Source organism: Henckelia pumila, chromosome 4 (genome assembly GCF_033568475.1).
Source record: "Henckelia pumila isolate YLH828 chromosome 4, ASM3356847v2, whole genome shotgun sequence".
NCBI lineage: Eukaryota > Viridiplantae > Streptophyta > Magnoliopsida > Lamiales > Gesneriaceae > Henckelia > Henckelia pumila.
Genome location: NC_133123.1, coordinates 2,407,822 through 2,420,363, shown reverse-complemented (window position 1 = coordinate 2,420,363; position 12,542 = coordinate 2,407,822). Strand labels below are relative to the sequence as shown.

Here is a 12,542-nt window from a genome sequence, read left to right as displayed (position 1 = left end):
ATTACTTGTGATACGATCCATCCATATATGAAATATTTTATTTAATAATATTATATAAATTTATTAAAATATTGTGCATATATAGATATATTGAGTTAACAAATTTTAACTCAGCAAATTTAATTTAGATAATTTTATAACTTTTTTTAACTAAATTTTTTTTATCATTAATCTATCACATATTGTTCTAATTCTTGTAATATATTTTAAATAAAATTGTTATTTTATTTTTTTAAAAATATATTGATTGAATTGTCATTAAGTAGTAATATTGCACATATAAATATTTTATTTATTGTATTTTTAAGAAAATTTTAATACAATGATTTTAAAGTTAAAATAAAAAATACAAATTGTGGCAACATCCTATTTATTGTAAATTCATCTTTATTTCAACAAAGTATTACGTTCCAATCATGTCATTTGCATCAATATTAATATTTTATTATTTGTCCACTCAAACACAAACTAGATAAAGCCACATAAATTAAATAAACATATTCGCGAGCCTCTTAAACGAGCCAAACCCGAGCTAGAGATCGCAAACCTCCTGAACGAGCCAAGCTTGAACCCGTACAAGCAATCCTCCTAAACGAGCCGAGCCCGAGCTTGGACTCCCGAGCCTATTAACAAACATGTTCGCGAGCTCACGAGCCGAACATCCTTAAGCTCAAGCTCGACTCGTCAAAATTGTATAGCTCAAAATCAAGATTGGGTTCGGCTCGATAAGCTTACCAAACAAGCTCGAACGAGCTTTCTATCGAGCTGAGCTTCGAATAGGTCGCGAACCATTCGGTTCGTTTACATCCCTAACCTTGGACTAGCAAAATAAAGATGTTCAGCACAACCAGATAAATAAGGGAAAAACTGATTCAATTGTGAAAAAGAAAACGAGCAAACCAAAGAAAAGAAACTTTTAGTTCATGTGAAAAAGTTTGAAAGTATTAAGAAGAAAGCTGGAGAAGCTATGACATATTTTGAAGAAATATTTAACAGCCATGTAAATGAACTTATAGCTCTTGGAAAAGAATACAACAATTGTGAAATGACTCTCAAGATGATGATAGCACCAGTATTCTAAAGGGCGCGCAGCGCTAGGCGATTGTCCATCGACCCGATTTTAGACAGTTGAAGCTTATGAGTGTTATTATATTAATTGTCGTCTAGGCCATCAAATCGCCTCAAAATCCACCTAGGAGACCGCCTAGACTAACATATATATAAATTTTTTATTTTTTATTTTAATTTATATAAAAAAGATTATTTAACATATTTTTCTATCAATTTGTAGCGGATAAAGATAAGAAATATTTCACGTATTTCAAGTTTGAATTCGATAAAGATGAATTATTGGAGATATAATAATATGAACAAGAATAATTAGATATTTAGACTAAAAAATCACTTAAGCAGTGAATTCAATAAATAAGAATTATTAGAAAAATATTAAGATGGATCAAACTAAAATAATAAGATATTTAGCCTAAAAATTAAAAAACTGCCTAGGCGCCTAAATGTCTAGGCGCTAGGCGGTGGGTGACCACCTGCCTACTGCCCACCATTTTTAAAGCATTAGATCGCATGACGTCAAAATTGTATCCATGCGAGAAGCAAAAAATATGAACAAATTAAAAGGGTTTGATTTGTTTGCAGATCTAACTACATATGAATTCGAACAGATCACCAATGAAGAAATGTCATTGTTCATCAAGAAGTTCTTCAGATTCATGAAGACCAATCAATGAGCATACTAGAATATAAATCGCAAGAAAGAATTATCTACTGAAGATCTAGCATGCTTTAATGGTGGCAAAGCTGGTCACTTTATTGTTGAATGTCCCAAATCAAATAAGGAAGAGTCCAAGAATCAGAAAAAGTATCCAAAAAATGACAAGAAATCTAGAAGAGACAAAAAGACTATGATATCAGAAACAAGTAGAGCCAAATGGGTAGATTCTAGCTCTGAATCTTGATATTTTAATTCTCAATCAAGCAAGAGTGAAGATGACCAAGTCCAATGTCTTATGGCTGATGATGAGTCAGAAACCAACAACAAGGAGGTATTTGATTTTTACTATGAGGACTTTACACGTAGTGATTTATTTGATGCATTACATGACATGGTAAAAGAATATCCCAAACTTTATCTGAGATTCGATGAAGTTAAGAATAAAAACAGAATCTTGAAGGAACAAAACAGTAAGCTCAACTGTGATAGAAAGAGTAGCTGTAGAGTTCTAGAGGCAGAAATTAGTAAGTTAAGAACTGAGAATGTAACGACCTACTGTATTAAGACGAGTCTTTCCAGAGTGCTATGTCCTCACTCACACGCACAGGGGGTCACTAATCCTAAAATTGTCTCAAGTCAAGCACGCTTAACTTTGAAGTTCTTATATGATGAGAACCCGAAAAAAAGATGCACCTTCTTGATATTAGTAGTACATATGAAATCTTTTAAGCCCTCCTCAATTATGCAGTCTCATACCTATACAGTCTCATAATCCCTTTCATTTCAGCACGAGATCGGTTCATTCATGTCTCCCTCTGCCTAGAAGCCTATCAGGAGCCAATCATTGTCCGTGCAACCTCTTGGCACCGACGATCACTCCCCGCCTCCTCAACCCCGGACGTCACATGCCCACCAGCTTCCGCTTGGTTTGTCCCCAAACCATACCGTACTAAGAGAGGTTGGTTTTGATACCATTTGTAATGACCCACTTTATTAATACGAGTCTTTCCAACGTGTTTATGTCCTCACTCACACGCACCTTGAAAAACTTCCTAGGGGTCACCCATCTTAAAATTGTTCCAAGTCAAGCACGCTTAACTTTGAAGTTTTTATATGATGAGAACCCAAAAATACGATACACCTACTTGATATGAGTAGTACATATGAAATCTTTTAAGGTCTCCTCAACTATGCAGCCCCATACCTACACAATCTCAGAATCTCTCTCATTTCAGCACGCGATGGGCTCATTCATGTCTCCCTCCGCCCAGAAGCCTACCAGGAGCGGCTCATTGTCTGTGCAACCTCTTGGCACCAACAATCACTCCCCGCCTTCTCAACCCCGGGCGTCACAAAGAATAAAGAGTATATTGGTATTGGGGAAAACAATATAACAATGAAAAAAACCACATAACCAAATCCAACAAAAGATATAAGATTGAATCACAAATCAAGCAAGAACACATAAAATTAGGTGGTTTGAACCTTGAATTTGGTTTACATTAACGAGGGAGCGATCCACTTATTTTATTGGCAAACACAAAATAACATTCGATTACAAACCAATTCCATAATAGAGAATTACAGCTCAAGATTCAATCCTTGAGTTCTAGAGAACAAAACATTATTAGGCCATCTTACTGTTTCTTTCAGTGCATCGGATGATCACTGGTCAATTCTAGTATTCTTCGTGCCTCTTGATTCTAGCTCTTTCTTTTCCCTTTGATCTTGAATCCTTACTTGATGTGTCTCGATTTTCTTTTGCCTTTTGATTCAAGGAGATTTCAATATAATTTAAAACCCTCAGATTATTGGCATATTTCTCTTGAGAGATGAAAATGCCAGAGGTAGCACTGCTGAGCTTAATAGGAGCAAGAGACTTGGTGGCAACAACCAGAATGAAATATTATTTAATCGTGGAAATGCCTAAGGGGAAGGTTTGGAACCCTAGTAGCAGAATGGAATCAGTTTACCGGGCTTACTTCCATGCCAACACGCGCAGGCCTACTGGACAAGGATGTTAGGGGGGCCCTTTCTTGCTCGTTAGCGCTTTAGTTGGATGGCAGCCAGGGCGCCCCTTTTCTTTCTCAAAGTAAACTTTATGGAGCCACTATCGATTAGAGTATAGCTTGTCGGGTTTAACCGACATCAGGCTCCTAGAAAACGTCCGAAAAAACCTGCTACGGAACTACCGAGGAGGGGCAAAAATACGCCGATAAGATCTCTGAGATTGACCAGCCAGCTGGGTCCCCCTTTCAGTTCAAGCCAGGCAGCAGAAAATAACTGTCAACTAAATTTGCACTTTTAGTTTTTCCCTTCACCCAATAACGAGACTTAGGGCCCAATTAGTCATTTTATAACTAGGGCCGAAACAGAAGCTAAACCAAGTTGCATTTGGGCCAATTCTTGAGAGACACTCTTCACAGAGTACATGCAAATTATCAGACTCTTTTTGAATAAAATAAAAAATTAAAACGTCAAATAAATGCAAGGATAAAGCTACCATTACGTGACTGTTCGCTCGGTATCAACTGTTTAGACTTGTTTACTGTACCCGAAATTAGGCTTGTTTATGGATTACACAATTTACTTGTCGGCGTCGGCGATGGGCTATTACTCTTTGGTCCTGCTCTGGAGAATGGTCGACTTTATACTTTATAGTTACGTTATGTGCAATCCTTTGACTGGCCAAGGGATTACCCTTCCTCCACATCAGCATTGCTTTGTCTATGTGATTTTCACGGGTTTTATGACTCAAATTAAAGATTATGTCCTCGAAAGTTACAGGGTTTTGCGTTGTCCTAGCAGCTGAGCTTACTGCCATTCTCCATGGTCTTTATTTTGCAATTTCTACAAGTTGTACTATGGTTCATGTTTCTTCCGAGTCTTCCATTGCTGTCCAAGTAGTGACTTCTTCGGAGGAAATTCGAGAGCCAGTTGGAAATATTGTAGCGGATATTCGTTCTCTGCTTGTGTCTGATGTTTTTATTGCTATTAATCATGTTAATCGAAGCTAATAAACTTGCTCATTGTATTGCAAAATTTCCTATTTCTAATCCATCACCATTCTCTTGGGTTGATGGGGTATTTTCGGATTGGATTGTATCGAATTCTCTTTATGATTTATAATATGTTTTCATTCTCAAAAAAAGACACGACACGTGAACCATCACCAACAAAAATCGTTGCACTATGCAATATTTTCTCCGAATTTCACGGCTCTAGAATTCTAGGTTTATTTTGAGAGCATACTATTGGTCCGTAAAAAACGTGGGATTCACATGATACACACTTATTATATTAATATCTTTCAATTATTAACACACTATGGACCCCACTATCCCATTTTTCATCTTTATTTTTAATTTGTGTCTCACATTGGTGCATTAATTGATATTAACATTATTTGGTGTTAATAGCGCGCATCAAATAATGCACCAATATGGATGCTCTGAGTTCCATTGTAAATTTCATGTTACTATCCTTAAGATTTCTAGATTATCGTGGTATTTCTAGCATTTCACACCATTATAGTTGTAGATTCAATTATATTTTCCATCAGATGGCACAATTAATTTTGCTGCAATTTGATGAAACTGTTATTTGAGATTTTGTCGTTAGTATCCTGAATCAGTTTCCGCGTGTTTTTTTACGCTCAACCGTGGTGATAACCCCACAAATGGGTACATCACATCATTAAGCTCAATTAGAGTCCAAAGCCAAGAAACAAGGCTCGGGTCCAGTTCTAAGTGGTGAGATAGCCCATGGTCATGATGGTAAGTGGTCGAGGGGAGGCATGTTGGAATTGGATATGTATCCAAGGAAGATGATAAGGGTGAAGATGAAGTAAGAGGAATCTAAGAAGTTAGGGATGAACTTGGGAGTTTGGAAGGTAAGGATCTGCTTAGGAGCTAAGGATGAATCTAGGAGTTGGGAGCATACGAGATGGGAAGGTGAGAAGGTGGCAATGAGTCGAGGAGTTGAGGGTGAGAATGAGAGTAGCTAGGGTGGAGCTTACCCGAAATGGATGATCCCTTAGCTTCAACTTCGTCTCAAAAACGAGATCATACTTTGAATCGCCCTAGAAAGGTGAGTCTTAGATGAACAAACGTGTGAGTCTCACTCACGTGATCTCCTACAGTATATGCACGGTCCACTACATTCTCCCTATAAATATCGAATTTTCTAACTTCATTTTCAAAGCATTCACTTTTATTTCGAGGGGCGCCCGAGCTCCTCTTTTTTTTTTTTTTATCGTTCACGTCTTTGACTTGAGCGTCAAAAAAGCTACACCGAGACACCCTCTCGATATCCTCTAACACTCTTTGTTTGGTTCCAAATTGATCTCCGGATTTGAAGCTCTTGGTTTTTGTTGGACTCGAATGTTGGATTAAACTCTTCCATTTTAGTAAATATCACACTGTGACTAGAATGGACGATCAATTCGTTGCGCACTATTGCTTTTATTAGAAGTTGGATTTTCTGTTTTTTTAATATTTTTCTAGTCACATTCGGCGCATAGCCTTTCCTCCTCAATGGGCTAAGGGTCCCGAGATTACCTTTCAATTGTTCTTGAACCAGTCCTTAGATTTTTATTTTTTATTTTTATTTTCATCGTCTCACTCATTTATGCTATTTTTTTTTTCATCTATTCCAAATATATAGTCACGAGATTATCTTTTAATTGTTCTTGAACCCCGCCCTTAGTTTTTTTTTACTCTATCAGTCTCACTCATTTATGCTACATTTTTTTTTCATTCATCGCAAATATATAGTGTAATTTCCATATTTCGTGTTATATATATCTTCTATTCTAATTTTATCAACTTATCCCAATTAAATTAATATCATTACCTACTTGTATAATTATTTTATCTATTAAAATCTTCATTAAATAAGGGCAAAATCAGAAATTATTTTTTAAAATTTACTTTCTCAAACACTTTTTTAATATGTGTGACACACACTTTTCTATTGATATGAAACAGATGAAATATAATTTTTTATTTTGATAAGCATTGTTTTTATTTATTATTTAGATAAAGTACATAGTAATATTGATATTAATAATAATAAATCATAAGAAAAAAATTAATGATAAAATTAAATTAACAAAAAATAATAAATAATAATATTATCAAAATTAAGGATGATAAAATTTAACTTCAACCAAAATGATCCGTTTAATCGATTTAATTAAAAGTCAAAAATAGCGAATATGAAAACTTCATGTAGCATTGATTCTAAAATAATAATAATAATAATAATAAACAAAATCAAAATGAATAAACTGATTGATCGTCTTTGTTGGAAAATCAAAATCAAATCTCAATTTGCATTCAGTCTCTTATATATTTGTTGTTGTTTTTTTTTTTTTTTCATTCTGGTTCTCTAGGTTATATAATTTCAATTTTAGTCTTGTATTTTTTAAATTTTGACAATTGTTTTTTTTTTCATTGGAAGTATGTCACATCATAAAAAAAAAGAATACTAAAATTGCAAATACAACAATGATAGAACTAGAAATTTTTTTTTGTGACGTGAAAACCCGCAGCCGCTACCTTTCGGTGCACTCTGGGTAAACTCCCGGACTAACGCAATAGCCTGCAAACTAGGTCAGTCAGGTAAACCACACTAGGCAAGACATGTGTGACAGGCTAGTCCAAGAAGGTGTTGGCAAGGAGAATCGAACTCCTGACCTATGGTCAAGAGTTCACCAACTCTTCCAACTTGGACACCCCATTGGGGGCAATGATAAAACTAGAATTTGATAACATATAGAGTGGAAGACCAAAATCACATGATAACATATAGAGTGGATCGGAAGACCAACATATAATTTTCTGAAAACTTAATATTATATATGTATATTAGGAAAAAAACAAATATGAGTCCATGAGAATAAATTCATGAAAAAATATTGTTATTATATTGATAGTATTGTTAATTTTCACTCGTCTAACAAGAGATTACTCGTATATATTTCGGATAAATTTGTAAAACCTGGAGTCTTAATCTTGAAGGCCTCCACGTTTTTAGACTTTTGAGATAAAAAGAAGCCCATGAAAATCAAATGGTCCCTGCACGAATCAGATTCCCAATAAGATTAGAAACCGATCGAGTTGACTCACTCACTCTATCACCCATAATAAAACTAAAATTTACAAGGGCTCTGTTATGGTTAAATTGGGTATGTGCGTGTGATTTAATTAAAATCGCACCCATTTAATCAAATCAAAGTGGTAAAAAGTTTGGAAGAATATTATATATAATGTATGTACGTATGGTCCCGCGCGCTTATTGAACTCAAAGGAGGAGGAATATATTCAATTTGAGGAATAAATTCGAGAAAGCATATGAAGATGCTTAAAATTCAAGCAAGCATCCCCATATCTATCCAACCCGCTTTTTCAATATTTGATTTATTTTTTTACTATAATATAATTTGATTTTATTGTTATTATTATAGATTAAATGAGCCACTAAAAGTTAAACCTCAACTTTTGATGCATGCCCTTTTATATATGTAATAATGGGGCAGCTAATCAGCTGAATAAGTCATAGACTATTTAATAGGCACATTCAAATTAATTAAACATGTAAAAATAAATGTATTTCCGCGAACTCGGGTGATAGTGAAAAAGCTTGACCCCATCTTGTAATCAAATACATATATATAAACATAAATTAAGTACCTCAAATTTCTATCTAATTTAATTGCATTAATGTTGTAATATGAATACGAAGTATGAAAAGAGATTAATTTGTGTGATGAGGCTGGCTTTGCATAATTTTAGAATTTTTTTCATTAAACCTGTGTGTGTGTGTGTGTGTTTTGGGAATTGGGACTTTTGTTTTTGTTTGTCTGTCTGTGGTTTGTAATAGAAAGTGAAGGGGCATGCAAATCTTCTATCCCACAAAAGCACTGGAGATATTGAACTCCCCAAGCTTTAGAACTAAAAAGGAGAGAAGCTATAGATTTATTGCTTGCTTTGCGCATTGATGTTCAAGACCCTACTTGGCTACTCTTAACTTTTTTTATTGACCATCTATAGTAATCCAATGTTTGTTTCATATATATATATATATATATATATATATATATATATATATATATATATATATATATATATATAATTTGAATAGTTTCAATCATTTAAAGACAATATACTTTAATATGTATTTACATCTTTAAGTTTCATCGATATATATATATATATATATATAATTTGAATAGTTTCAATCATTTAAAGACAATATACTTTAATATGTATTTACATCTTTAAGTTTCATCGATCGAGAATGCATTCACTTAACTTATAAATTAAATTCCTGATCATTTTTATATTATAAGTTAATTTATGCATGGATCAAATTTTAATATTGTCATTACGAGATATTGTTATTTGATTTCAATTAATGTAGAATTAATAATTTATAATCTATAATTCTTGGGACGAATTATGCATGATTTTTATGATAATAACACAAAATTCAAGGGGCAGTAATGTGTACGGAGTAAATTAAATATACTTTAATGGGCATGAAAACTGATCAACTAATTGACCGCAACAAATAAGATTTAGCTACTGAGATTGATAGCTAATTAATTAACTACCAAGCATATTTTGTGTGCATACGTAAAAATAAATTTTGTGTGTGTATTTCTGAGAAATTTAAAGACTATCAAAATAAAGAACCTTAATCTTGAAATATTAGTTATTTAATGTTTTGTTAATTTCAAATTTTAGCGAGTCATATATTGTATATAAACTGTTAAGGAGTTAATGAGTTGCACAATTTGAGTAAAGGTGACTTGGAAATAGAACAAATGCCAATTTTATTTACTTTTATCTTTTATTATTATTATTGTTATTTTTCATTGGGGTTAAATTACATTACATACCGGTACTGTCTATTAATTAGAGTAACACAGTCTTAATTCCCTTTTCTCCCTCTTCAAAACCGGACCCTATTCTCTCTGAAGCGTACAGCTAGCATTTGTTCTTGAATATCTTCTTATTCGATATCAGTAGTGAGAGAAAGTAGAGAGAATAATGTTCCATTCCAAGAAACCATCAAGTATGAATCCTCACGACCGCTCCAATATGTGTGTTCAAGGAGATTCGGGCCTTGTTCTTACTACTGATCCAAAGCCTCGTCTCCGGTGGACCGTTGAGCTTCACGAACGATTCGTCGATGCTGTTACTCAACTCGGGGGACCTGATAGTATGTATCTAATTTAGTATATACACACGTTTTTGTACGTCATATTTATCATTTTCAATGATCGATATCGGTTGTTGAAAATCATGAGTTCCTTGGTTACGTTATCTGTAATTTGATTTGTGATCTTCTAGAGGCGACGCCAAAGACTATCATGAGAGTTATGGGGGTCAAGGGTTTGACTCTATATCATCTGAAGAGCCATCTTCAGGTTTTTTTTTTCTATATATATATATCTATCATGGGACATATAATATATGTGTGTGTGTGTGTGTGTGTCATGATCTTCCTTTTTGTGCACTGAATCCTTAGTTTTTAATTACATATATCAAATTTTTTTATATGCAGCTGTGATTTATATATAACTCATTTCTTGGCTTTGTACTTTCAGAAATTCAGGCTTGGAAAGCAGCCTCACAAAGAATTTAGTGAACATTCAATGAAAGATGGTAATTAATTAAGATATATTAATTTCTTGTCTCTAATAATTAACTCTCATAGGTTAATAGATTTATATGCACGCAGTACCATTTTTTGTATTAATTTCTCAATCTTGAGTCTACCCTTTTGAAAAGTATGAATGATCAAATAATTTACTTGTTGTACGTAGCTTCATCTTTAGAACTTCAACGGAACAACATTGCATCGTCGTCTGGGATGCTTGGACGCAACATGAATGAGTACGTGGTGTTTCATTATCTTCATGGGTTGGTACTTTGACGATTAATTGATTGAATAAATAGAACTATATATATATAATTGACCTGATTAGGATGCAAATGGAGGTGAACAGAAGACTCCATGAACAACTAGAGGTAATATTATATATATATTCTCGTTACAGATCAGTATTCATGCATATTAATTCAATGAAATTATAAAAAAATCTTACAAGTCATATACATAAATTTTACAGGTGCAAAGACATCTTCAACTGAGAATTGAGGCTCAAGGGAAATACATGCAGTCCATTCTTGAAAAAGCATGTCAAACTTTGGCAGGAGAAAACATGGCGGCCGCCAGCTACAACAAGCTGCCTAATATAAACCCTGAAGTTTCCGCCATGAGTTTCCCATCTCTTCAAGATCTCAACATTTACGGAAGTAGTGATCATCTCGATCAACTTCATCATCAAACCATATTGGAGAGATCATCGTCCATGGATTCGTTCATGCGGAGCAACAACAACAACAACAACAACGACAATTTCTTGACGAGAAAGAGGCCGAATTCATACAACAGCAACACGGGGAAAAGCCCTTATGTTTGGGCCGATGATCTGAGGCTTCAGGAATTGGGCACAGCTGCTGCATCATGCAATATTGATGACATTGAAACGTCGGGAGGGGATTTTTACGAGGCAAAGCCCGTTTTGTCAGGCGATGATCACGACGCGATGAGGGAGAAGAAATTTGATGCGGTGAAGCTCCAAAGGCCGCCGTCGTCTCCTCGCCGGATGAACCCCCATGCAATCAGTGCCGGCGGAGTGTCTCATGGCCGGAACTCGCCATTCGGGTGATTGATTACTTGAGGGATTTCATCGTTTCTCTATTATACTGGAAATTTTAGGTTTTTTTTTATTTAAAAAAAAAATCAGTCATAAGTACTTTATTATATATAGTGCTTCTAATTGTTAAGAGGTTTGGAATTTTACCATGAATTGATATTTGGTTTCCCTAACTAGGTAAGCACCCTTGTTTTAGTTTAAGCCTACTTATTTAATGATTTCCAAATTATAAAAGAGATTTTTATTATTATCTAGTAAAAGATGAGATTGAACTAATTTCATTAATTTTTTAAAGTGAAATTATAACATAAAATATTAATTTTACTATTATTAAAACGATTATTGTCTGTTTGGCCGCAAAGCCTTTTACAGAACATTCTATAATTCCAAATATATTTATAAATATTGTCATATTATATACCAAAGAATTTTCAAGTTAAAAAATTTCTTATATATTGTTATATTATACCATAAATTCTGCAAGTTACAAAATGTGTAATATTACAAATATATATATATCCGAATGTACCGATCTCTAATTAGTGTTTTAGAGAACTTCTACGAAGTAATTATCAATATTTTTTCTCAAAATTTTAAAATTTTATGAATAAAAAGTTAAAAATTATTTCTTAGAAATTCTGTCGAACACTATATTAATACTTTGGGTAACACCAAAGTGATGCGTGTTCGTGAATCAGCTTGATTAAGAAAACGGAAGGGTTTAAATTAAAGCCATAGAACATGGCGTCGCTAGCTATAGTGATTGTGAATAGTGTAATAACTGTTTAAATCACAATGACGTAAAGAAATTAATTGGCTTTTATTTTATTTATAAAAAAAAGAAGAAGAAGAAGAAGAAGAAGAAGAAGAAGAAGAAGAAGAAGAAGAAGAAGAAGAAAGAAACAGATTGGATTTTTAAAATAAAATCATACGTAAAATAAAAAAATTTAATTTAAGAAAGTATCAGATATATAATTAACGGATCTGTACGTAGTGATTTGATTTTCTATGTAATTAAGTACCCTCTTTTGACTCTACTTTATTGTGATTTAAGTCTTAAAGAATGTTATCTAGATTAAA

At 33.6% G+C, this 12,542-nt stretch overlaps 1 protein-coding gene across 1 annotated transcript; it reads left to right on the top strand.

Annotated features, from left to right (window-relative positions):
- Window positions 1-9,679: 9,679 nt before the first annotated feature.
- On the top strand, window positions 9,680-11,658 carry LOC140864804 (myb family transcription factor IPN2-like). Its single transcript, XM_073269186.1, has 6 exons — window positions 9,680-9,958; window positions 10,090-10,166; window positions 10,347-10,404; window positions 10,566-10,635; window positions 10,728-10,770; window positions 10,872-11,658. The coding sequence occupies exons 1-6, from the start codon at window positions 9,787-9,789 to the stop codon at window positions 11,472-11,474; spliced, it is 1,023 nt and encodes a 340-aa protein (XP_073125287.1). The 5' UTR covers window positions 9,680-9,786; the 3' UTR covers window positions 11,475-11,658.
- Window positions 11,659-12,542: the final 884 nt, after the last annotated feature.

Coding starts and splice junctions, on each gene's coding strand:
- LOC140864804 (XM_073269186.1), top strand. CDS start 9,787: ATGTTCCATTCCAAGAAACCATCAAGTATGAATCCTCACGACCGCTCC. Junction 9,959..10,089: donor TCAACTCGGGGGACCTGATA/GTATGTATCTAA, acceptor GTGATCTTCTAG/AGGCGACGCCAAAGACTATC. Junction 10,771..10,871: donor GACTCCATGAACAACTAGAG/GTAATATTATAT, acceptor TAAATTTTACAG/GTGCAAAGACATCTTCAACT.